General features: G+C 38.2%; 1 protein-coding gene across 7 annotated transcripts in view; it reads right to left on the minus strand.

The window, feature by feature from the left end:
• NHS (NHS actin remodeling regulator) overlaps window positions 1-24,829 on the minus strand; it is a 345,061-nt gene that overhangs the window by 4,412 nt on the left and 315,820 nt on the right. For 3 of the 7 annotated variants that reach the window (XM_065580121.1, XM_005281582.5, XM_005281583.5), the window contains exons 4-8: window positions 15,263-15,325; window positions 11,191-11,383; window positions 7,709-7,840; window positions 3,573-6,545; window positions 3,030-3,156 (exon numbers count right to left, since the gene is read on the minus strand). In XM_065580121.1, the coding sequence (XP_065436193.1) occupies window positions 3,030-3,156; window positions 3,573-6,545; window positions 7,709-7,840; window positions 11,191-11,383; window positions 15,263-15,325 (3,488 nt within the window). Of the gene's footprint in view, window positions 1-2,911; window positions 3,157-3,572; window positions 6,546-7,708; window positions 7,841-11,190; window positions 11,384-14,506; window positions 15,192-15,262; window positions 15,326-24,829 lie in introns of those variants that run through there. The other 4 variants (XM_065580125.1, XM_065580140.1, XR_010597277.1 and 1 more) reach the window with 3 other exon arrangements.

Genomic DNA, 24,829 nt, shown 5'->3' on the forward strand with positions numbered 1-24,829 from the left:
TGTACATTAGGCACTAGTTACAGAGAGTAGCTCCTGTCCCACTCAACTCTGCTTGGCCCAGTCTATACAATTCATCCATGGTAGGACTTACACAGGCTTGGGGAAAGGATGGAATAATGCAACAAAAGGTGACACTCTCTCTACTTTTGGCTCCGACTCTCCAGCAAGAGCCACCAGATCAGAATCCCCTCTACTTACAGAAGAGGTGGCAGCAATTTGGCCCTATATTTGAATACTGATATATATGTCGTCTTAGGTTTAATTATTCTAAATTGTAACCTGTTTTAATCCATTGTAGCTGATATTAGAAAACTTCAGTTGTACTTTAGTCGTGATGGAAAATTTTGATTAAATACAAAAAAAAAAAATCTAATTCTGAAGCACTGGCTGGCTTCTCTTGGGTTTCAATATCATCGCCAGCTCATAAGAACAGAGCTAGTAGGCAGAATGAAGAGACGATTGTGGGTATTTTGCTCAGGAGATATGCATGTTAACAACAACAACGGATGGCACCAATTGTATTTGTAAATTGTTCTACTCATTCCATAAAGATATTCAAGCTGTTCACCAGCAATACAATACAATATTATAATAAAGCAACCTTTAAAAGCCCCTTTTAAAATTTTAACAAAATAAATAAGGTTATTTAACAAAATAAATAACAGCACACAGAGAAAGGAGCAGATGAAAGATTCCAAGTAAAGGGCCAACAATTGTTATGCAGTTGTCATCCCAGCATAGAGTTTTTCTGGGAAGTTTGGTAAAAATCAGAGTTTTAAGATTATGGTGTTTGGGAAAAGCTATAGTTTATTTGGAAAATAATTCCATGTCTTTTTGGCTCATCATATGAAGAGCAATATTTATAAATATAAATTGATGTTCTTTTGACAAGCTACTAGGCTGAGTTAGATGTGGGGAGTAAGAGACCCAGGGAAATGTGACCAGGCAGGAGTTCAGGAGGATGTACAGAGAAAGGGAAGAAGGACTAGGAGGGACATGGACTGGGGTTAGGGCTCAGGGGGACATACAGATGGGTAGCATGAAGCCATGTCTCAGAGTTGGGGTGCTGTAGAGGAGGAGTCAGGCAGAACACTGATGTGATGGAAGGGGGAATGAAATAGGGTTGAATAGTATAAAGGGCATGAAATGGGAAAGAAGAGAAAGGGCAAGGATGGTGGTGCAGGGAACCAGGGAAGGCATATATGATGTGCATACAGGGTACATAAGGACATTTTTTTATGGTATAAAAGCCACATCATATCCTCCATTCCCTCCACTGTCTACTACCCCATACCCCAAGATGATATAACTCCCACTTATGACACACACCTCCTATGGACTTCCTAAAATCTGGAGGAGGGGAACCCTGCTTTAGTGGACCTTATAAACTCTGCTGAAGTAGAACTACTTTCCTGTAGCCCTTATACACCAACCCAATTGAAGCTCTTGGCTTTCATTAAATAAATGGGAAATTTATAACCAAACAACTGTTAAAAACAGTTAAGATTGAAGGTGTATTTTAATGGAACCCAGCTAGCACCCAATAATGAGACTGTACTTCCTTTACAAAAATCCAATGCCACTTTAAAAATCCAACTGTCTGAAAGTCTGGTAATGCACATTTAAGGAGATGCAGCCAGTCTCCCACTGCACATAATCCTTCATCACTCCCTATGATACCAATAAAGCAAAACATTTAATCACATGATTAAGTCCATCCTTAGTCAGCAAAGCACTTGATGGGTGCTGGTAGGCTGGCATCCCTACAGGGGCAGAGGTTTGTAGTTTGTTGTATGTGTTGTATGCTGGTTCTAGTGGCGAGGTATGCATCTCGGTGGAGGAGTAAAAGGTATGTCATGTTAGAGGCCTTAACTTTTCATGTCCTTGCTTTTGTCATTTTGCGTAAGGTGTGTTATATAGAAAGTTATCCTAACTCACACACAACTTTGTGTTTTTTAGATTCCCAGTTTTTTAGATTAAGAAAGGATCTCCAACCCAGCAATGGCTACTTTGTGAAAATAACCATCTGGTGCAGAAGTTACTTCTGCTCCTTAATTGCTGAACAGTTTGACAAAGAACAGGATCTTCAATATTGGTAGCTGTTACTTTCATGAAGACAAGGAACCACTCAGCACACTGACAATTTTACAAAGAGCAAGGCGCTCGATACAGTAGCTGTTGCTTTGTCAAAGGCACTGTTCTTTGTGACATTGTTAGTTAGGTCAGGAGCTTTGCTAATGAAGATTATAGTTTTATGAAGACCAGCTTCATTCCTGAACTGGCTGAACAGTTTCACAGAACTCTTTTTCTATGACAAACCAATAGCAACTACTTCATAGAAGATCCTGGTTGTCATAAACAATGATCTCCTTCAGCTCACCACAACTTAAACCAACAGTTATGACAAGAAGCCCTAACAATTTTTTTGTTAATTAACAAAATAATTATATAACCTCAGAGGCTTCACGAAACACATTTTGTACTTTCTACACTTCGCAGTTTTTAAGTTAGAGTGACCCAAAACCTCATGAGATTCAGAATGTGAATTCTGGACAGATTAATTTCTAATAGATTATAATTCAGAATCCAAGAAGCTGCTTTTCTTGAAACTGCTCAGAAAGTTCAATTTTTATTCAATGATTATGTGCTAAAAATTTGGAGCAAATACACTGTGGTTTTCATATAAAACAAAGAGATTGAATCCTGCTGTAAGTGTAAAACAGTACATTCTTAACTATGGTAGCATAATGGAACTTCCATAATACTCTTACTGTCAGTGGAAATAGAATTCAGAATCTTCAGCACCAAAACCCTCTACTACTTGAACCAAAGGAGTATCTCCATTAGCTAATAAGAGTAGTAGGCTCTTATTCTCAATGTGGTCCAGCTAGTAAATGGGAACATGACTCACTTAGCCAGTGTGCATTCCCTTCTTGGACATTGTTAGTTGATGCTTAGCTGCAGATTTTAGGAGGAGAAGATTGTATTCTGTATTCATATGGATTCCAGTAACAGTAATGCTAGATCACCTGTGAATGACTGCAAATAGATCCTCTGTAGTGCGAGGTTTGTTTGGAGACACAAAAACATCTTCTGCTTCAGTCTGAGAATCTTCACTCAATGGTGAAATTATGGAATCATCACTTGGAGAAGATTCTTAAATAAGAAAAGAAGCAATGTCAGATGCTTGCCACATTTTACAATAGGATGCTAATGCAATTCACAAGCTCAATTAATAATGGAATTGTCTATGCAATAATATACACTTTAAAACTAGTCTAAATATTGTACTCGTCTGTCAAAGTACTGTTTCTTGGTATAAATGGTTTAGTGCTCTTTTCTTAACTGAAATGAAGTAACAGGAGAATGCAAAATATATATTCTTGTAAGAATGTTTAAAATAAAGTCAGCCAGATACTCAGCTGACAAAAATCAGGATAGCTCCATTAAAATCAATGGAGTTATGAAGAGCCCCTCAACCTGAGAATCAATATTTTTAATGATCACTAAAAATCATCTCTATATAATCACTTTGTAAATTATAGGATTAGTTAGTTAATTATAAAACTGACCTTTCAGTGAAGCATCATCTGCACTCCCTTGTGTCTCCTCTGCCCTGCTGTCATCAGAGGCACTTTTGGTTGGAATACCTGATGCAACATCATTTTCCTGCTCAGAACTTTTTTCATTAAGTGAATTTACAGTTGATATCTCTGATTCATAGCTGATATTCCCAGGCACTTTGTCATCACGTTGGCTTATATCAAACTGATGCTTAGACTGATTACTAATGTCTGCTCCCCCAGCTAGTAGATCAGATTGGAATGTGGTTTCATCCACAGGTTTAGATTCCAACTTTTGTTCACAGACTGCAGGTAATTCTTGCTTAATCTGCACAGGATCGAGGCTCCCTTCCTGTTCTGTTTCATGATAAGTTATCTTAACTTCATAATCACTTGTGAGGACAGCTAAACCTTTTTGAAACCCTTCTGTAGCAGTGTTATGGATTTGTGTGTTCTCTGGTAAAGGCTCACCAACTGGATGCATTTGGTCTTTCATGATGCTTGCTTCTAAAATACCCACATTTGCTGAGGTTACAGTTTCTTGATCACAATTATTCTGTACACTGATAGATGAATCTTTTTCTGAATGCAGTTTATCAGGGCCTGTCTCCACTGGAGAAGAGTCAATATAGGACATTATGGCATCTTCAGTAGAGTACTGACGTGATATTGATTTCTTAGCTACAAGTGGCCTCATTTTGCCTGGAGAAATGGCAGTCACCATTAATGTGGTTTCTTGTATGCAGAGAAGGTCTGTATTATCGTCTTTTTGTTTCACTTCTTCAGGCTTATTAATCGATTTAAGGTGAACAGATTTTAGAACTGAAGGTGTAATAGCAAGGGCTGGTTGAGGATTAGGGTTTAGTGCTTCTCCTACCATGTTCTGTTTATTGTGATTAAAAGCATGCAACTGGTTTCTGTAAGCAAATGGTTTATTCAAGACATTATGAAGAGCACTTAGGTCAAGATGAGAAGGAGGTATAATTGGAAGTTCTAGATCTTTGTTTAGAGATACAGTGCCATCTTTAGAAGAAGGTTGTTGCAATGAGGACTTCCTTTCTGGTACTTTTGGCTTTCTTTTACTACCCCCTGGAGATAAGGGCCCAGAGAAGAAAGCTGTCGGGAAAGAGGATGTTGGTGTTTCAGACTGACTGGAGTAACCACTAGAGGGTGATGCTAAACCCGCCAACTTTTCTGGGGAAGCCAGCTTAAACTCATTATCAACAGAAGGTAGGGATGGGGTGGTGGCTCTCGATCCGGATTGGGATGTTTGTGATTCAGAACTTTCCGGCGACTTTATGCATTCTATGACTGTAGTACCCGTAGCTGTACTTGAATTGGATAAAGACCTATAAGGATCATTAGATTTCAAGTCATTTAGAAGCCAGAGATCTGCATAGTGAGATTGTTCAGCACCTTCATCTTTAAATGATGGAATATCCGTGGTGTCAAACTGAATGTTTTTTAATTCACTGTCATTCTGATTAATCCAGGAGAGTTCCTGTTTGCTTGGCAGATTAGAGTTTTCCACTCTAGAAGGTGTATTTGAAAACTCAAGTGGCAGCTTCATTTCCCTGGAAGTGTGAGGCACGTGCTGCCCACTGTTTATCTTTGGTTCTTTCTTCTCAGGAAGATCTGTGCTGCCATCAGATTTCCTCAAAGATGAACTGCGTTTTGGTGGGGCTGGCTTTGCCTTTGGTTTCTTAAGAGAGATGCTCTGTCTTCCCTGCCTCCTGTGGTTTACATAATCCTGCCAGGCACAATCAGTGAGACTGGAAGCAACATCTGCATTCCGGCCACTCTCAGAGCCTGCGGCTGCATAGTTACAAATATAACTTTTATTACCTTTGAGACCACAGTCAAAGTGCATGGAGGTATAATATCCTTCAGTGTCCACAGAAAAGTGTGAGCTAGTGTCTGCTTTGTCAGATGGGGTCTTTTCTAGAAAGCTATCGTAAGTGGCCATACTCGTAAAACTTGGGCATTCTAGGCTGTCATCCTTTGGGCGTTCAGGGCTGAAATCTTGACGACAGGATGCATCGTGATGATGATGCAAGTAATTCCATTCACTATCGCTTGTGTTGCTGTTATTGGGGTCATCAAGTAAATCCGCTACAGTGGAGGTGAAGGAGCTTGCCCTGTGACCTCGAACCTTATCTATGTGATCACTGTACTGCTCTGTTATAAAGACACTAGAATCTTCATTGGCATTAGGAGCAGTGTTCAGTGACAATTCTGAGTCACAATGTGAGGAGCCAGTCAACGGAGGAGAAGCAGCAGGAGGAATGGTTTCCGATGTCTGTGAGGGACATGTTGAGCTACTTCCACTCCAGTTCCCACTGGAGGATTGATGGTCATCTTTCTGGTCCATGTGACTGCTGAGAAGGACTCCTGCTGTGGAGATAGAGTGAATGGGGCTCCCAAAGGTATCAGAGTTTGATGAAATCTCACAGCTTCCAGAATCTGCCATCCTTGACAACCTTGACCTCCCTCTCTCGTTTACTTTATGTTCTGGGCTGTGAAGGTGCTGAGAACAAGTTAAACCTATGGGCTGGTGTTCTTGTGAACCCTGTTTATTGATGGCATTGTTACCCTTTTTCGGGATCCTTTCTTGGCTTGCCAAAAAGTCTTCTGCTTCATACACTGAAGTTTTGGCATCAGCATCTTGATCAGCTTCACTGGCTCTAGCACCTTCACGAGGAAGACTCCGTGATCGGATACGGTTGCTCACTGCTGTAGTGAACATTGCGTCACCGTTGTCTGTCAACACCAAAATGTTGCCGGCTGAATGTGACAAGGAGGCTACAACACTTTGACCTCTCTGAGCTCGGATTCTTCTTCTGGATGGAGCAGCAATGAGAATTTCTTCAGTCTGGCACTCAGAGTCTCTGGTACCTGATCTCCTGTTGATTGTACTGGAGAAGTCTGGATTTGCATGCACAATCACATTCCGTTCTCTCGCTACTGGTGATTCATCAGAATCTAGGATACATGTAAAATTGTGTGAGATACATTTTTACATTTGCTGACTAACGATGACCCGCAGAGTAACCCAAGAAACGTATTTGTTGTAGACTCTTTTCTTGCTGAGTATTGTACCAAATGTAACTTTACTATAAAAAGCATATAAGGCAGACCTTATCCCGGTAAGATGGGAAATTCTCCTATTCCTGCAATGTGATCTTGCGCTGAGCTGATCTTGCTGTGACAAGATAAATATTCACTTTTTAGTTTGTGTCACTGTATTTCAACTAATAAAGGCTGTTTTAATGAGCTGTTGCCTTATAGAAAACTTTGTAATCATTTTTATTTAAAACAAATCTATTTTGATTTTATATGTATGAATTTCCTTTATCTGATTCTTTACTACCAAGGGCATTTGCATAATAACAGGATCTTTGTTTCATAGGCTCTAGTTGCTTATTCCCTAATATGAACACATTCCTGGCTGGCTTCAGGAATAGATGTATGCTTAAGAAATGAAGATCCTGGATCTAATGTTGATCTCACACCCATTTTACACGAGAGCTGACTTCCAAAGAGTTACTTCTGATTTACACTGATATGAGATCAGAGTTAGGCCTCCTGATTTCATCCTCAGTAATAAAGAATGAGTGGGAATTGAAATTGGAAAAATAGATAAGAATAATGTTTGACAAAGTTTCTAGAAAAGCACTTGCAGATGTCTAATTCAAATATTCAATTGGTTATATATGTAAGTTGTTCTGGGTGCTGTGACAGCTCATCATCTTGCAGGATAATATCTGTCACTTCTTTACCTTAAGATCTCTTGCACAAGAAAAAACTTTCACTGAATCTAGTTACTTTTAATGCACATAACTATGGTTATAGAACAAAAATAAACTGAAAAAAAAATTAAGTAACTGATTACATTTAAACAATAAGGGTTGAACATGTATATCTATATCACTCGGTAAGGCCTGTGGTATGTCAAGGCCATATTGAGTAATATAGCTTTGCTTACTGTATTAAAGAAAAAAAACCAAACACATCATTTCCAAACTCCACAACCATAAAAGCGTTAATGTTTCCTTGGAAAGCTGTTTGGAAGGCAGGCTACTACTTCAGATCCCTGCGATTTAAGTCAGTTAGAATGCTATCGAAGATTTTTATTTATACTACACCTATTTCTTGTTGCACTCTTCTGGGGATGCCAGAGATGGTTTTCCTCCTTCTCAACTTTCGTCTTCGCTGTAGTACAGATTGTGAATGAACAAGAGAGCAGCGTATACTAGCCTCTCTGTCAAAACCAACTCCTGCAACCCATAAATAGGTCTCATTAGCCTTTAGAAATGGTAAACAAATGTCATGGCTGGAACACAGCGGAGGTATGTGAGCTTGGAGCCTGTGAATAAATATAATGGAGCCCTTATGCAGCTCTTATGTAAATTATATTACAGTATATCACAGTGTCACTTCTAACTCCGGCTCCCTCTCAGCAGCCTGCACTGCCAAAAGAAACAGAAGGAGAAAAAAAGAAAGTAAACAAATAAGAAAAGGAAACCAGTTAGGAATTCTCCATGGCAGGCACCTTTACCACAGCTACTTGCTTGTTTGCCATGGAGACAATGAAGTCAACACCTCTGCAAAGAATGGTAGCACCCACGATGATAACCTGAATCTGGTCAGCTCTATTCTGACTCATTTAAACAAACTAACTAATTAACTAACTGAAAAACTGGTTCAGAAAACCACTTTGCCAGAGGTTGCTAATTCTGAGACCAAGGTGCTAAGGGAAAAGGTGAATAAAGTATTTTATATCCACATACAAGTTTAGAGGACATTTTTCTTAACTGTTATATAGGGTCAACATTTAAATAAATGCGTACTTAAAGTTCAGTTTCTAAATCCACATTTAGCCACTTCCAAAACTGGCATGATTACCCTCGGAGCCTCCCATGGAAGTCAGTGGTGGCTGCTGGGTGACCAGCACTTTTGAAAACTAGGCCACATACTTTGGTGTCTAAATGTGGATTTAAGAACTGAAATTTAGACACTCATTTTTTAAAACTTTGGCTATACAGAATAGATAAGAACATCTCATTTTGTTTACATTTGCATCGTGTTACTACTAAAAGAAGGTTTGTTTTTCTCCATGATCAATAAAAAGTTAAATGGAAGACAGCCAAAAAATAGAACACTTAGCAGGGGTGCTGGAACAATTTGAATAGTGGGGGTGCTGAGAGCCACTGAGCCAAACTGTAAACCAGTATATGATGGAAACCACTTCAAGCCAGGCGGTACGGCAGCACTCTTCGTTCCAGCACCTATGGCACTTAGCTATGGCTGGCTTCTCTAGCAAATGCAAAGTCATGCTCTCTAAAGTTGGCAAGACTCATATTTGAATAATTGGGCCAGGGCTATAAACAGTGAAGTTGGGGCTACTCTTTCTGTGGTTTACAATCTTTAGAAAAAATAAAACAAAGCAATCCAATCCTGACTAAAAAAATAATAAAAAAAAAGCTCTGTGTTAAATAGCGTATAATTATATTAAACATAATTATACACATACACACACACACATACATATTACATTACATAACAATGCAAAACATTAAAAAGTAACTTTCTTGTAAAAGTTCTTCTTGAAATCTACTACAGTGTAATAGAGGCTTCAGACAGATATCCCATAACCACCAGTGCCCCTGTAATAAGCAGAGGAAGAACTTTCTTTAATAATGAACAAAAGTGCTCTAAACTCCATTACCTGTAATTTTTTAACGTGAATGTTTATCTTTTTTTTTTTAACCAAATCAGATTGCTTTAAATAGCTGAAATTCCAGCAATTATGAGTTAGTTACACGTGACCCATGTGGCCAATGTGTCAGATCATCTCCCAGTGGCAGGTGGAGTAGGGTATACTCTCCCCTTTATGTGTACAAATTATTCACATTAATGTTAATGAGAATGATACACACTAAAAAGCCAGAAGATTATGTACCATTCCAGGGATGTAAATGTGGTGAGTGGAAATTTGGTTCCAATTTATGACAGGTAGAGTCCAGACAAAAACTCTATTACTGGAAAAGTTGACATTTATCCTAGATCTAAAGGTATACGCTCCTCTAAATATGTATGTGTAACTTTAGTGACAGTAGGAAATAGGTGCGTGCATGCTGAGGAGAATATACTCTTTAAGGCCTCACATTGTACTTATAATTAATCCTGTTAGTTATCACAGTATTATTGTCTGCTCTGATGTCCCATAAGGATATCTGACCCTCATACCCTTCTCTGATTAGAGCACTACCAGAAAAGCACAAAGGAATAAATAATACTTACTTTTATGTTTTAAGTAGAGCTGTGCAAATAAAATAATTTTTGATTCATTGGCAATTTTGAAAACTAAAATAAAAATGTGTTGGATTAGACAGAAAATGAAAATTTTCCAAATTTTTGGCATATCAAAACAAATAAATAAAATCCTGGATCTAATAAAACATATTGCTTGGACAAAATCAAAATGTTTCAATTTAATTTTGACTTTTTTTTTTTACATTTTTGATTTTTTAAAATAAAATTAAAGGAAATTTTTAAATGAAAAATCTTTTCAAACTGAAAAAAATCAAAATGTTTCATTTAGAAAATGTTGAAATGAAATGTATCAGTTTTTTTCAGATTTCCCCCCCTAAAACAATTTGGCAAAACTGACATAAATTCATCAATCTGGTGTCGTTGAATCTGCATTTTTCATAGGAAAAAACTTCAGCTGAACAGTTTCACCCAACTCTAGTTAGAAGTTTAACTGTAAGTACACAGCTTTTCTTGCTGATCATTACACTTGAGTCTTCAGTCAGAGAGGCTGCCTAGTTTGCACTCTGAAATTAATCAAAAATTGGTGCAAGGTAGTTTTATGGAAAACTCAGATGACTTTAGTACTCCAATCACTGAACCATACACGAGAAAGAGACAGAAAATGGAAGATAGACTGAAAGAAAACGGAAGCTTATTTTTGGCTTTTGGAAATAAATTATCCCTCACATTTAATAATGTATATACCTGCTGCATACCAATATGTAAACAAATTCATAAAATAAATAAAGCATAAACTAAAAGTTATAAATAAATGACAATGCCATTACTATACCTTCAGCTTAGCAGCATGAAAAGAGATCTCAAAGCAATGGCTTATATGCTACATGATCATTACTTGCATATTTAAAGTACTGCAAGTGCTATAATATTTTCCCTGCCCTTATTTGCTCGGTTACATATGATTATCATATGATTAACCACTATGGCTTTCTGCATTATTTCAGTTAGCTAAATTCAAAGAGCTGTTTTATGCCCTTTTAAATGCCAGTTGCCAGTCATATACATAACAAAATTACACATCATACCGTGTAATTTAGTGTTAGATAACAGTTTGTAATGTGACACAAATACACTGGGCCAAATTAATACTGGATGTAATGCCATTGACTTCAGTGGATCTATATGAGGGAGGAATTTAGCCCAGTTAGTGTCCTGTACAAAATTAAATTCTTGAGTCAAAGTCTTTACTTATAGATTGTAAAGTCCTGTGTTTTGAAACACAGTTAATGTAATGAAATATTCTGACCTGACCACCCTTGAATCAAGCAAAAGAAATAGAAGAGATTTGTACCAGTGACATTGATGGGGATAATGCAAGAGGAAATCACTTGGGCATCTTGTTTCATTTTCTCCTCTGGAGTTGGGAGAGGTAGTGCTTTGCTCCAATTAGTTTGCTTATCCAGTGTAGAAGGGATATTATGTATTGGATTTTTCGGCCTCTGCCCTAGCATGACATCTGTGTCTTCCTCCTCTGGTGGATGGGACTGCAAATGAATACATTCAAAATCAGTGTTCACTGTTTAGTCATACAAGACTAATTTTTAAACAAAGCAGTAAAAAGAGATTAGAGGTAAATTACAGGTGAGCAATGAAGAATTATAGATATTCCAAACAATTGTATGACTATTGTTCCCACAGATACGTGATGTACAGTAAGAAGATAAAAAAATACCTCAACATACTGGAAATGTTTTAGTGTAGATTAAATGTGTATAGAACAATTTTTTAATGGGAAGAGGCATGCACTTTATTTGTTTGCATTTGCTGCAAGTGTGCACACAATTATGACTGATTTTAGGCATTTGTGCATGCCACTCTAGTATATGCGCATAAAATTGTGGTAAGTGTGCATGCAAAGGTTTTGTACACACAAGTACATTGACGACCACTGAAAACTGGCACCATGTAAGCATTAATTTGAGGATATGCAGTAAGAGGCCCAAAGCTTTCAAAGTATCAATTCTTAGTTCAGAAAAAAAAAATACCAATTTCACTTTTACTAATCAGCCAGGGATGCAATCAGATTTAAGGATACAGAAAAACTATAGCTATAAATTTGGCTGTAACTGGTGTTGGTGATTATGGTGTCAAGACGAATATTAACCAAGGAGAGGATTAGCTGCTTAAGAACTAACTTAGGAACTAGGGCTGTCAAGCAATTAAAAAACATTATTTGTGTTTAATCGTGTGATTAAAAACATTAATTGCGATTAATCGCAATGTTAAACAATAATAGTATTCTATTTATTTAAATATTTTTGGATGTTTTCTACATTTTCAAATATATTGATTTCAGTTACAACAAAGAATATGAAGCATACGATGTTCACTTTATATTTGTTTTTGATTACAAATATTTGCACTGTAAATATGATAAAAGAAATAGTATTTTTCAGTTCCCCCATTAAAAGTACTATAATGCAATCTCTTTATCATGAAAGTTGAACTTACAAATGTAGAATTATGTACAAAAAATAACTGCATTCAAAAACAGTGTAAAACTTTAGAGCCTACAAGTTCACTCAGTCCTATTTTTTGTTCAGCCAATCGCTCAGACAAACAAGTTTGTTTACATTTGCAGGAGATAATGCTCCCCATTTCTTGTTTACAATGTCACTTGAAAGTGAGAACAGGCGTTCGCATGGCACTGTTGTAGCCCGCGTCGCAAGATATTTACATGCCAGATGCGCTAAAGATTCATATGTCCCTTCATGCTTCAACCATTCCAGGGGACATGTGTCCATGCTGACGACGGGTTCTGCTCAATCACAATCCAAAGCAGTGTGGACCAATGCATGTTCATTTTCATCATCTGAGGCAGATACCACCAGCAGAAGGTTGATTTTCTTTTTTGGTGGTTTGGGTTCTGTAGTTTCCACATTGGAGTGTTGCTCTTTGAAGTCTTCTGAAAGCATGTTCCACACCTCGTCCCTCTCAAATTTTGGAAGGCACTTCAGATTCTTAAACCTTGGGTCGAGTTCTATAGCTATCTTTAGAAATCTCACAATGGTACCTTCTCTGTGTTTTGTCAAATCTGCAGTGAAAGTGTTCTTAAAATGAACAACGTGCTGGGTGATCATCTGAGATTGCTATAACATGAAATATATGGCAGAATGCGCGTAAAACAGAGTGGGAGACATACAATTCTCCTCCCAAGGAATTCAGTCACATTATTTTTTTAACGAGCATCATCAGCATGGAAGCATGTCCTCTGGAATGGTGGCTGAAGCATAAAGGGGCATGCAAATGTTTAGAATATCTGGCATATAAATAACTTGCAATGCCGGTTACAAAAGTGCCATGTGAATGCCTGTTCTCACTTTCAGGTGACATTGTAAATAAGAAATGGGCAGCATTATCTCCCATAAATGTAAACAAACTTGTTTGTCTTAGCGACTGGCTGAACAAGAAGTAGGACTGAGTGACCTTGTAGGCTCTCAAGTTTTACACTGTTTTGTTTTTGTGTGCAGTTATGTAACAAAAAAAAAAAATCTACATTTGTAACTTGCACTTTCATGATAAAGAAAATGCACTACACTACTTGTACAAAGTGAACTGAAAAATACTATTTCTTTTATCATTTTTACAGTGCAAATATGTGTAATAAAAATAATATAAAGTGAGCACTGTACACTTTGTATTCTGTGTTGTAATTGAAATCGATACATTTGAAAATGTAGAAAAACATCCAAAAATATTTAATAAATTTCAATTGGTATTCGATTGTTTAACAGTGCGATTAAAGCTGTGATTACGGTAATCACGATTAATTTTGTTAATCACAATTAATATTTTTAGTTAATCACGAGTTAACTGCAATTAATCGACAGCCCTATTAAGAAGTTCGAAGTATTATTTAGAAACCATGCAAATATTTCAGAACATGCTACCCATACTACTAGACATGGAAGTATAGAAGGCCAAATAAGCAAGAGAAAAGGCATGGAAGAAAAACAGGTGTTTTTAAATAGAATAAAGGTCCAGAACTCTAATGCTGTTGTAGTTTCACTTAACAATAATGTAATAAGTAAAAAACATTTTCTCCTAACTTTACAGTTAAAGACACATTTTCAAACTCTCTCTGTTAACATTTTGTTTGGAAATGGGGGGGGGGGAAGGAGGAACCACATGCCTTACTCTATATGTCTGCCCTATTTTCCCCCTTTTTGAAGTTAATACACTTCTATGTAGTGAATGATCAGTCCTTGACTAGTTCAGGACATCTGCTTATGTCTATTTCTAAATACTGTGGAATATTTTTGAGCCTGGTTTTCTTTTCAGTGTTAGATTCCCAGCTGGCTAACTAGTGGGGCTCTTGCCTCTGGCTGTTGTTTACAGTATATTTTCAGAGTTTTAGTTTTGTGCACCTATGTGGTTAAGACAAACATTTTTTCTCCCTTTCCTTGGCACAGCATTTAGCATGTAGTTACCTAATATTACACGATCACACCCAAATGATCATCTTTGTGCCATTCCTCTTCATAGAGTTCCCACAAATCCTGAGGGAGTTGAAGGTCTAAAGCTTGGCAAACATTTCCAAACCAGTTCCAAAAGTGTTTAAGATCATACCTAGCAGCCACTTATTTAAACTATTCCAGGACACTTACCTTATAAGTGTTATCTGCGAAAACACCCACAAAGCCAGGAGACAGGGTATCTTCCCCCCCTTGAGAAAAATGTTTTTTTCCATATACGGTTTTAGTAAAACTTTGCAGCCTTCTTTCTCTCCTCAGCTTTTGTGCTGATCACCAGCAGACGTGAGTAGCTCATATAAACTTCAAGCACAAAAGGCTTTGTTTCCTAGGTAACTCCCCCCCCTTTTCTCCCCCCCCCAAAAAAGTTTGGGGCATTGGGGAAACACACACACACCATTTTGTTGCTGATTCCTTCCCTGAATAACAATGGATTGCTGGACAAAGAAAGCGTAGTGATCTGACAGCAGGCTCTGACTGTCTGCCAAAGCTACTGTTTGCAAACAATGGGAATGACAACTGTCCAGAGAATAAATGTATGCTTTTGCTCTGGCATCATTTTGATGGTTTCTTATGGTTTTGAAAAATATTAGTCTATTCTGAACATTGCAAGAAAATAAAATGCAATCACCCCCATTATAGAGTTCATCTCGATCCAGACCTTCAAAGCTAGTCAATAGGAGGAAATGATCCTGCAGTCCACTAAACCTATTACAGTTACCCAAAATGGGGAAAAAACATGGTTGTTGTTCCTTATTGATAAGACAGTAACACACAAAAGTGCAACAAAGTGAGAAGCGAAAAGCAAGCAAAAGAAAGGGTCAGAGGTTTGAAAGAGAGAAAATGAATGAGACAGGGCTGTTAGTTTAAGAATGCTTGTTTTTCCAATACCTTTCTACTCCACGGGGTCATGTGGCAACACTCAGTGGGGGAAGGCGAGCGGGTGCTGTTAAACTATAAACATGAAATGTGGGGGGGAAAAAGATAAAATTAAAAACATACACAAAATGTTTTTGATTAAAGCACATCAATTCTGTCTAGAGAAACCACTATAAGATTTAAATTGAGCTATAACTGCAATCTGTTTCCAGCTGAAGAATTCACCTTCCTGAAAAGGTTCCTTTTCTCTGAATAAACTTCCGTCTCATCATCTGGCGTATAAAGACATGTCCACACCCCAAAACTGTACTGATTTAGCTAAGTTGGTTTAGCAACTAATATAGTTAAATTGAGGCAGCCTTCTGGTGTGACCATTGTTAAAAATCATCTTCAGAGTGCCTTATATAGCTTTAGCTTAGGTCAATTCCTTACAGATTTAAGTCAAAACTTTGTAAGGTACTCATCCAAATTACATGTCAATTATCTATTTCATGACTAAGTTAAAGATTTATCTGCTCATCTGAAAATAATGGCTGTAAATAAGGCTGATTCTAAAGATTATATCTAAATCTTCTGTAGATCAATTTCAATTTTTTGACGTTACCATTAAAACAGCCTAAGTTGTAATCATGATGTCAGAATGACAAAGGACAATTGGCTTTATATGCATTTGCATAATGCTTTAAAGGGTAAATAGAGATGTCCAGCACATTACATGTTCTGGGTGAATTGCAGGATGTTTGATGTCTTTATCGCCAAGATCCTGGTTTGTTTGTGATTAGTGTCTTGTTTTAACACCTATGACTGAGTGATGACGTCTTTTGAAATGATACATAAAAAATAAAAAAAGAAAAAGAAAATTCAGCCCTCGATAACCTTAAAAAGCTTTGATTACCAAGTGTTGCTCAATTTGGTTAATAGTGGCTCTCAATTGGTCTCATTTTGTAGACCACTCACAGAAGAGAAATGCTATTATGGGCCATCTTCCCTCCTGATCGACACGGAAACATATCTGCTGTAGTGAATCACAGACCCAGTGTGAGAACCACTGGAGTGAGTTCTCTTTTTCCACAGCAAGCAGACAGATGTGCTGAGGCTCCCAGGTCCTAATTCTTGGTACTGAACCAAGACAGCTTTCCATGGGAATAACATCACCCCCCTACACCTACCCAGTACCTATACAGCAGAGACCCCTCCAGTATTATCTTGCTTCCTTGTGCAGGACTAACACTGACTGAAACTTCCAAAATTAGCTGCCCATACATCTGATGGAAAAAAGGAAGAGCAAATCAAATCAGAGACCACTTCCAATTTATTAAAAATAGCTAGCAAGCCATCTAGATTAGATCCAAAACCAATTCTCTTAAAATGGGAAAGGGGCTAGGAAACGTTACTTTAGCACAGACCAGTGTCTGATACTACTGCAGACAAATGCTTTCATGGATTATGAAGAATAATACATGAATAATTTATGTTTCCACTAGCTCTTCAGATATGCAAGGATGATATCACCTAGTCACCAGTAATCTACCCAGAGCAGAACGACAGCAGTAGAGATTATCCCTGCAATTCAACTTTGCTGCTGAAGATTTCAAAGGATTCCTAAGAAGAGTGCTGAATCGAGACAGACCTCTCAGGAGTGGCAGATTCTTAAATGTGGGAATCCTTGTGCTGTTAAACAAAGGGCCACCTGGGGCCTGTCAGCGCAGTGGTGCCCAAGGGAGAGGAGAGAGCATGGGGATTCCTTCTCCAACTTTGCGCCTCTGCTCCAAGGCTGAAAATGAGTGCAAGGACTGCTCCATGTTTGCACCCAAAACAGCATCTGCCTCCCCAAAAGGAACAAGCGATGGCAAGGTTGGGGCCACAAATTAGGCAGAGAAGATGGCCTCAATTAGAGGGGAGCACATGTTGTAGCTTATAAAAGAGTGAGTGGTGTCTGCACTAGTCCAGTGCTCCCAGGATTACTGTGTCTGTCCTAGGGAGCTGCTACTGGTACGGTCTGCCTGCTCCCTAGCTCCTCTCAAAGGCCACAGTATCCCCAAATGGGCCATTTATGTTCCACTGAACTCTCTACCAGTATCTACAATAGTTTTTATTTGCTAAGGAGTGGAGAGGGATCCCTTTCAAAATACAGCCCCCCCCACCCCCCTCGAGAAGTGGGATACGGGAATGATGATTTTCCAGGTACCACAGTAACAAAAACTGGTTTATTCTAATAGTAGGTTTTGCTACCCAACTACTGTTATAATACAAGCAGTCTCAGAAAGACAATGTGCAATTGAAGCCTAGAAAATGAAATCCTGTGTGGGACAGTGGGAAAGAGGCTAAAGTCACATGACTGATAGGGAGGTTTAAAAAAAAAATCATTAATAATGCTTTGCTGCTCAATGCAGACTGCATAATGCCTGAATTACTTTCCAAGAATTACTACTACTACTACGGTACTTTTTTTTTTTTGAAAATCCTTAAGTGGATTAAAAAAATTAAGAAACTCTGCTCCAATGCTGAAAGCAGCCATAAATGCCAACAAAGCATAACAGTGTATTCATATTAATGGCCTAAAAAAATATCAGCACCGATAAAGGCATTCAACGCACACAGAGATGTTATGGGATTTCTGAATGACTTAATCGGTAAGAGGCCATAACCTACATTAGAAGTGCTTGTGCAGCCAGAATCCTATTGGCAAAAATATCAGGATTGTCTAATGAGTGAATAGAAAAGATCTGCATTGAAATACAACTCTAAAGAAAGACTTTGGTATGACTACACCACAATACTAGGTATTTTAAAAATAATGGAGATGAAAGGAGGAATAAAATGGGTGAAGAAAAAACTTGTTAAAAGACAGTATTACTTAAATATCCACTTTTCCACTCTCAAGCCTTGGCTTCAAGGAAAAAAAGGTGTGTTCTTAATGCAGGTAGCTAACTTGAGTTAAATCTGAGTGAAGATAAGACAGTCTGTAGTTTGCACAAAAGTCAGCAGGTCGTGTTAAAGATATGGGAAAACCTAGTCTAAAATCTACTTGCCAACTCATGTGAAAACTACAGACTGTCTTGTCTTTACTAGGCTTTTACCTCAAGTTAGAATGCCAGTTAAGAACCCGTCTTTTTTCTTAGTCAGGGCACTGCCTTGATGACCAATTGAAATCCAGCCAAGCTTGGTAGTGATTTGCCATCTGATGACTGGTCAGTGATCTCATTTCAGTTCTCAATAGACTCCATCATAAAAAACCCCACAAGTGGTGGCAGTTTCAGCATAGAGACCAAGAACGGAGCTGGCATGAGGCTACACTATTCATTCAATTCCAGGTGGTTCATCCAGATTAAGAGTGAAGCACTTTGGTGGGGCAATCTGAGGAAGCTTTGCACTGTTGCTGTCAGTGTTTTATCTGTGCTGTGGGTAAATACAGATTTTCAGACAAGGCTGTCAAGCTGGCATCTTTTAGCATCGTTAACTTCCCTCTCCTTTCCAGATTGAATCAGATCAGACACTGTCTTTTTCAGATGCTACTTCCTATGACAAATTATAGGCCCAGTCCTGCCAGGTGCTGAGCACTTTGCAAGATGGACCCTAATGATAAAATATTAAGGTGTGATTACTGATTTAGGTAGCCATCATTTTGTGCTGCCCACCTTAAGACCCCTTACACCTGATATTCAAATGTGCTGGGCACCTATAAATCCATTTGAAATCAATTGGAGCTGCAGGTGCTCAGCTTCTCTGAAAATCTGGACGACGTCTCAAAATGGGCACCCAAAATCAGAAGCCACGTTTGAAATGTTGGTTTAACTGAATTTCATGATACCATGTACAGCATATGGGATGTCTCCACTGAACACAAAGAACCAAATGCAATACGATCAGCGCACAGCCTTCATTTAAACCCTGGGGGTTTTTTCTCTCTTTTGTCTTCTCAATAACAACATTATAAAGTTGCAATTTAATCTAAAAGTAAATTAAGTTTATGCTGATTTCACCATTCTCTTCCTACAGATGTGGGTGAATCTCTGTATCCTGAGCAGTTGGTATATGCCTTCATACAGTTATTTTATTATTATAATTATTGCTATTATTACCTATTTGTATTACGTTAGCACTTAGAAGACCCAATTGAGAAGTGCATCCCGCTGTATTAAACAGCCATAGTAACAGACGGTCCCAGCCCCTAAGAGCTTACATTCTCAATAGACAAGACAAAGGGAGGAAGAAAGTAAAGTATTATCCCAGTTTTACAAATGGAGTTCTGAGGCAGAGAGAGATTATGGGCCTGATCCAAATGCAATGAAGTCAGTGGAAAAATACTAACTGACTTTCCCAAGATCATACAGGAAGTCTGTTGCAGAACTGGGTATTGAACTGAGATCTCCCAAGTTGCTGCTCAGTACCTAACCACAGATGAACCTTCCTACATTTCAATGTTATAGTCTTTGAATAAAGTAATTAGAGTGCAATTGTGACAAACAACAACAAAAGCTAAGAAAGTCAAAGGCTGATGAGGGTATGCCTGACAATCTGTCCTCACCTCACTCCATTGTGGGGAAAAATAAAGGTAGGATAATGTAAAGCAAGAACAAAATGTCATTATTTAAATAGGTCATATCTGGAGGGTTGGGGGTTGGTTTGTTTTTAAAAAAAATCTCTCAGAAACTCAAAAGACCAGCTCTAACTGGCTTGGGAAATATGTAATTAGTCATGAAATCATATTAAACACCCCGGGCCATTCTGGCCTGTCAGATAATTTTGCATGTAGGCAGTTTTTCATAGTGCATTTCATTTGTGTTGTTGACAAACTGCGATGGCAACAGTCGATCTGTTAAATACAAATTCAGTATTTTTAAAGGCATTTTTCTGCACGGGACTAGAAAAATTCTTCTGAAACCATTCCAGTCTAGTGTGTAATTAATTACTTAGGGACTTCAGCTGCACTGACACATGTGAATACCGTTACTTTTATGAGAGATCCCAGCATTTTCAATGCAACTCTTTTCATGGCTGTAATTGTTAATGTGCCAAGTCTTTGAAATATCAGGCTACCCATGTAAAAATCTTAATTGCACAGATACATCTCCTATTTTCAGCATCTCTTCGACGTTAACCACTTCTGTGCAGTATAACGTACCAGGTGATGCAAACCTTAAGACTAATCAATGCAAGTGACCATGAAGGCCACCTGCAGTCGGGCACTTGCCAGCTTGGCAATACATAGACCAACTCACTTTCCTACTCCAGCAATAGGATGAGGAGGAGGAAATGCAGCTGGTCCACAGGAAGTGGCAAATCACTACTTCATTCCCTTTTCTCCTCCCAGGAGTTTTGGGCTCCAGTGTCGTTTATGGTTTGCAAATAGTAAGGCAAGGCTTGTGAAAAAAGCAGTGTCCGCGTTGCCTTAGCACACCTCATTTGAAGTGACAGTATTCCAGGAAATGTTGGCATTTCAAAGTAAGTGACTGCACAGCGGATATGGGACCCATAGCAAAAAGGTTAAAGGAGAAATATAAAACCAAGAGCAAACAACTCATTTGTGTTCCTCTATTCAAAGCTGTTTAGTGAGTGCAGAAAAGTTTTCAAGAGCAGAAAGTTTTTATTCCCTGTATGTTTGTTTAATTTAGAAATGGATAAACTGATTTCCTCCTCCCCCTCAAAATTAGTTCAAAAATTCACTTAAATTGTATATGCTAAATGTTAGCCTGCAGGAAATCTTGATGGCTGATTCCCAAACCCCTGCAAGGAGAGGAAGTGCTGACAAAGCTTTAACAGTAATGTGACCAATGCAACAGTTTATAATTCAAAAAACTTTATTGTTGACCCCCCCTAAGAGCAAGAACTAACAAAAAGGCAAACAAGAGGATTAAGCATTGTTTATAGCCCTGATTTCTGTACCACTGGACAGGTCAAAGAGAGAGCATGCTGGAAACTTCCTTTCTGGATGACCTTATGAATAAAATTTAAAAAGCTGAAATTCACCCCAGTGCAGAGGGTCAGCATGTAGCCCAAACACCACATAAATCCAATTTAAGTGGTGTATAGGACTTGTCTTGGCCTACTTCACCCAAAATGAATATACAACTCTTCAATAATAAGACTCCATAACTTTTAAATATGAAAACAAAAATCTATATATTGGAAAAATAAGCTGTAGGAGAAATGTGAACTAGTGGTTTGAAACCAGTGCTGAAACCAGGATCTCTTGAGTGCTAATTCTGTCTCTAACACTGACTTTTTCAAGTGGCACTGGGTGAATCACTTAACCTCCTTGTCTCAGCTTCCCCATTTGTAAAATGGAGAGTTTACTTCTTCTCTACTTCAGAGGCAAATGGCAAGGATGAATTAAACCACTTTTGTAGAGTGCTTTGGAATTGTAAAGCACTGTGTAAGTGCTGAATAATGTTATTCTCCCCCATAACAGAATTTTAAGAGGAGATCAGAACAAATCATTTGTTTGTCTTATGTAGCCAAGGCAAAACTACTGATTTAATTGATAGAATAATTACCATTGTTGTGAAGAGGAAAAGAAGTGCTAGTAAAAGATCAGCATATTTCCAATAGTTTGAACAAAGGGTTGTGTACTATATTTAGAGATTAATATTCTGTAACTACACAGTAGCTTTTTCATGTAGTCAGGCAATACTGGTAGAGAAAATAAAAAATAGTTCTTACCATGCTATTTTTCCCCATTTTATTGCTATAAGACACAATCTTACTCGCATGCCTACATCTCCATATGTTTTACTTTCCACAAGTTTTTGTTTTATCTGCTTGTGGGTGTTTATTTTAGTTTGGAACATTACAAGTGTGATCTGTTAAAATGTTGACAATCCTTTAATGATTAATGGAATGCTTCAGTGTTTTGACAAGGTAAATACAAAAATAAGCTTTGTTTTCTGACAGAAGTCATACCACACATGGTGTTCTAACAGAAGGCGGCATATAATAATAATCCTATAACATCCGACTGTATGTACCACACTTAGTGTTTATATCTGCAGATTCAATAGTACAGATATCTTTTTTATGAAGAATGGTAGGTGCCATTTGTGCACAGCGGGATTAATTAAAATCCTTCAGCCCCTTAGTATTTCCTTGAGGTTTCACATGGCTTCAACACAAAACTGTGAAACTTGGTGTGTTTGATTTGAGTTTCCCTTTGAATCATTTAAAAGTGGTATATACAAAGCACTGCAGAACATACCACAGGGAATATTTCTGAAATGGCAGGGAGATGGACTAAATAACCGGATGGGTCATTTCCATTCCTTAAAAAGCAACAGAGGGTCCTGTGGCACCTTTAAGACTAACAGAAGTATTGGGAGCATAAGCTTTCGTGGGTAAGAACCTCACTTCTTCAGATGCAAGAATTCTTCTTTTTGCATCTGAAGAAGTGAGGTTCTTACCCATGAAAGCTTATGCTCCCAATACTTCTGTTAGTCTTAATAGTGCCACAGGACCCTCTGTTGTTTTTTACCGATTCAGACTAACACGGCTACCTCTCTGATACTTGATTCCATTCCTTACTTGTTCCGGATGAGGTCTTGTCTAAGGATGGGGAAAGTAAGTTCTGAAAATAGAAACCTCTTGAATCTCTGCCCAGACTGTATTTACAGTCAAGCTTAAACTGAACTTTGCGTATGTCAGTATGTATTTCAAAATGTGAAAGTGTTCCCCCCATTTCTGAAAAGTATTTAGGGCCTGAAGTTGAACAGCCAGAGATCTGTGAGAAAACTTGTTCTTCTGAGATTTCCAGACCAATTCTGCAGAATCACAAGGTTCTGAACTCAAATTCTGAACTTTTGGAGCTTCACGCTTCACTACACTGAGTGGGGCACCAGAAAAAAAGAAGAAAAGATTGAAGAATGTGAAACAAAAGTCGTAATTTCAGTCACAATGACACAGAATCTCAGTTTTCAATGGCTGTAGTAGGAGGTGTTACATGCAGGGTTGTCATGGGAACGTCTGAGGAATAATCCCATTGTTCTGTCAAGTCTGTGTCTTTCCCAAATTGCTTTTGTTTTCTTCATAGGCAAAAGGGGCAGCATGAGTGGTACTTAGACTTCTGCTTCGTGGAAAGGTAAGACAATAAGCTGAATTTTGGATACATCTTGCCCTGGACACCTAAAAAGTTTGATGATCCTACATTATGTTATGTTTTCTAGTTTTTTTTCCTTATCAAATGTAATCCTTAATTTATTATTGGTTGTTCTATTTATTCTCTACCAAACGCATGTTTTACAAAGCCAAGACAACAACTTGAACTTTAAAACATTAAAGTTGTGTCAAAATGCTCAAACTTGGGTGCCTAAAGTTAGGCATCTAAGTAAATAGGCTGTTTTGCAGTAGTACTGAACTGCTTCAGCTCCCATTGAATCCACGGGAGCTGTAGGTAGTAATCAATCACCTCTGAAAATCAGGCCACTTGCTGAATGTTAATGTACCCAAGTTTGAAAAGTTTGGTCTGTAACTTTTGGAATTTCCTCATTCCCAATTGCTTGAATTTTCAGCCTCAGATGCATTGAAAATGGCTTTTTGTTGGCATGAGCTAGTTTTTCTTTCATGAGCACGTTCCTTGAAGGCAAAGGAAGGGAAATAGAGGATATGCTGCTGTTCCATGTATGAAAATTTCGGTGGTTTTCAGCCATAATATTTTGTTACTTCATTAATGGTCAGGCAATGCAACCAGTAATTGGCATAATACACCAAAAATTATTCATCAGCTCCCAGAAGCATTTAGAAATTCAGAGGAGTCAATAAGCCTATTGCAGCAGATGTAACACACTGAAAAGGGAAATCTCACCTCTGACATATTTTCAACTTTCTTTAATAATGATGCCATTAAATTGGGGGGAGGGAGGCCTGACAAATTCAATTAGTCCTCCACTGTTTGATTGAAGATTTGTAAGAGCTACTCCAACAGTGTTTGCCAAGCAGTGTCTGTGTTCATGCGCACTCTATACCACCTTGCCACATCCTCTCCTTTTACAACTCCCCCATGAATGCAGAGTGCTCTAATCAGCACTTTGGAGCACCCTGGATTTGAATTAGTAAAACAAGACATTGCCAGCTAACTAGAGGCCAGTAGGATCAAGTGCTCCAGTAACTTTTGCTTGCTCCTGCTTGGGGGGGGGAACGTTGAGCCTGGGCAGTTTCCAAAAAAACCCAATCAAGATGCACACAAGGCTTGACTCTTTCTTACAGGGAAAAAGGTGTCAGACATCTGCAGTTAACATGGCTTAATTTCTGCAAGTACAGAGCTCAGGTTGTTGCTCATTATTAATTATTATTTTGTATTACATATATGAAAGTAGTGTCTAAATCTACTAGTCACTTTCCAAACACAGCTATGATTCAGTCCTTTCACCACAGAGCATACACTTTCAAAGGCAAGTTTTTTTCCTCATCTGATGCTAGTTAAGGAAACTTTACGTTCAATATACTTCCAAATTACATTGAACCAATTCAGACCCAGAACCTGGCATCATCTTGGACACCTTTCTTCCTTGCCTCTCATTGACCCTTTTGTCTTCTCTGCTCTGCCTATGATACCACCTTTCACCTATTTCTCTTGCAAACGTCTTCCCC

This window comes from Chrysemys picta, chromosome 1 (assembly GCF_011386835.1).
Source record: "Chrysemys picta bellii isolate R12L10 chromosome 1, ASM1138683v2, whole genome shotgun sequence".
Lineage (NCBI taxonomy): Eukaryota > Metazoa > Chordata > Testudines > Emydidae > Chrysemys > Chrysemys picta.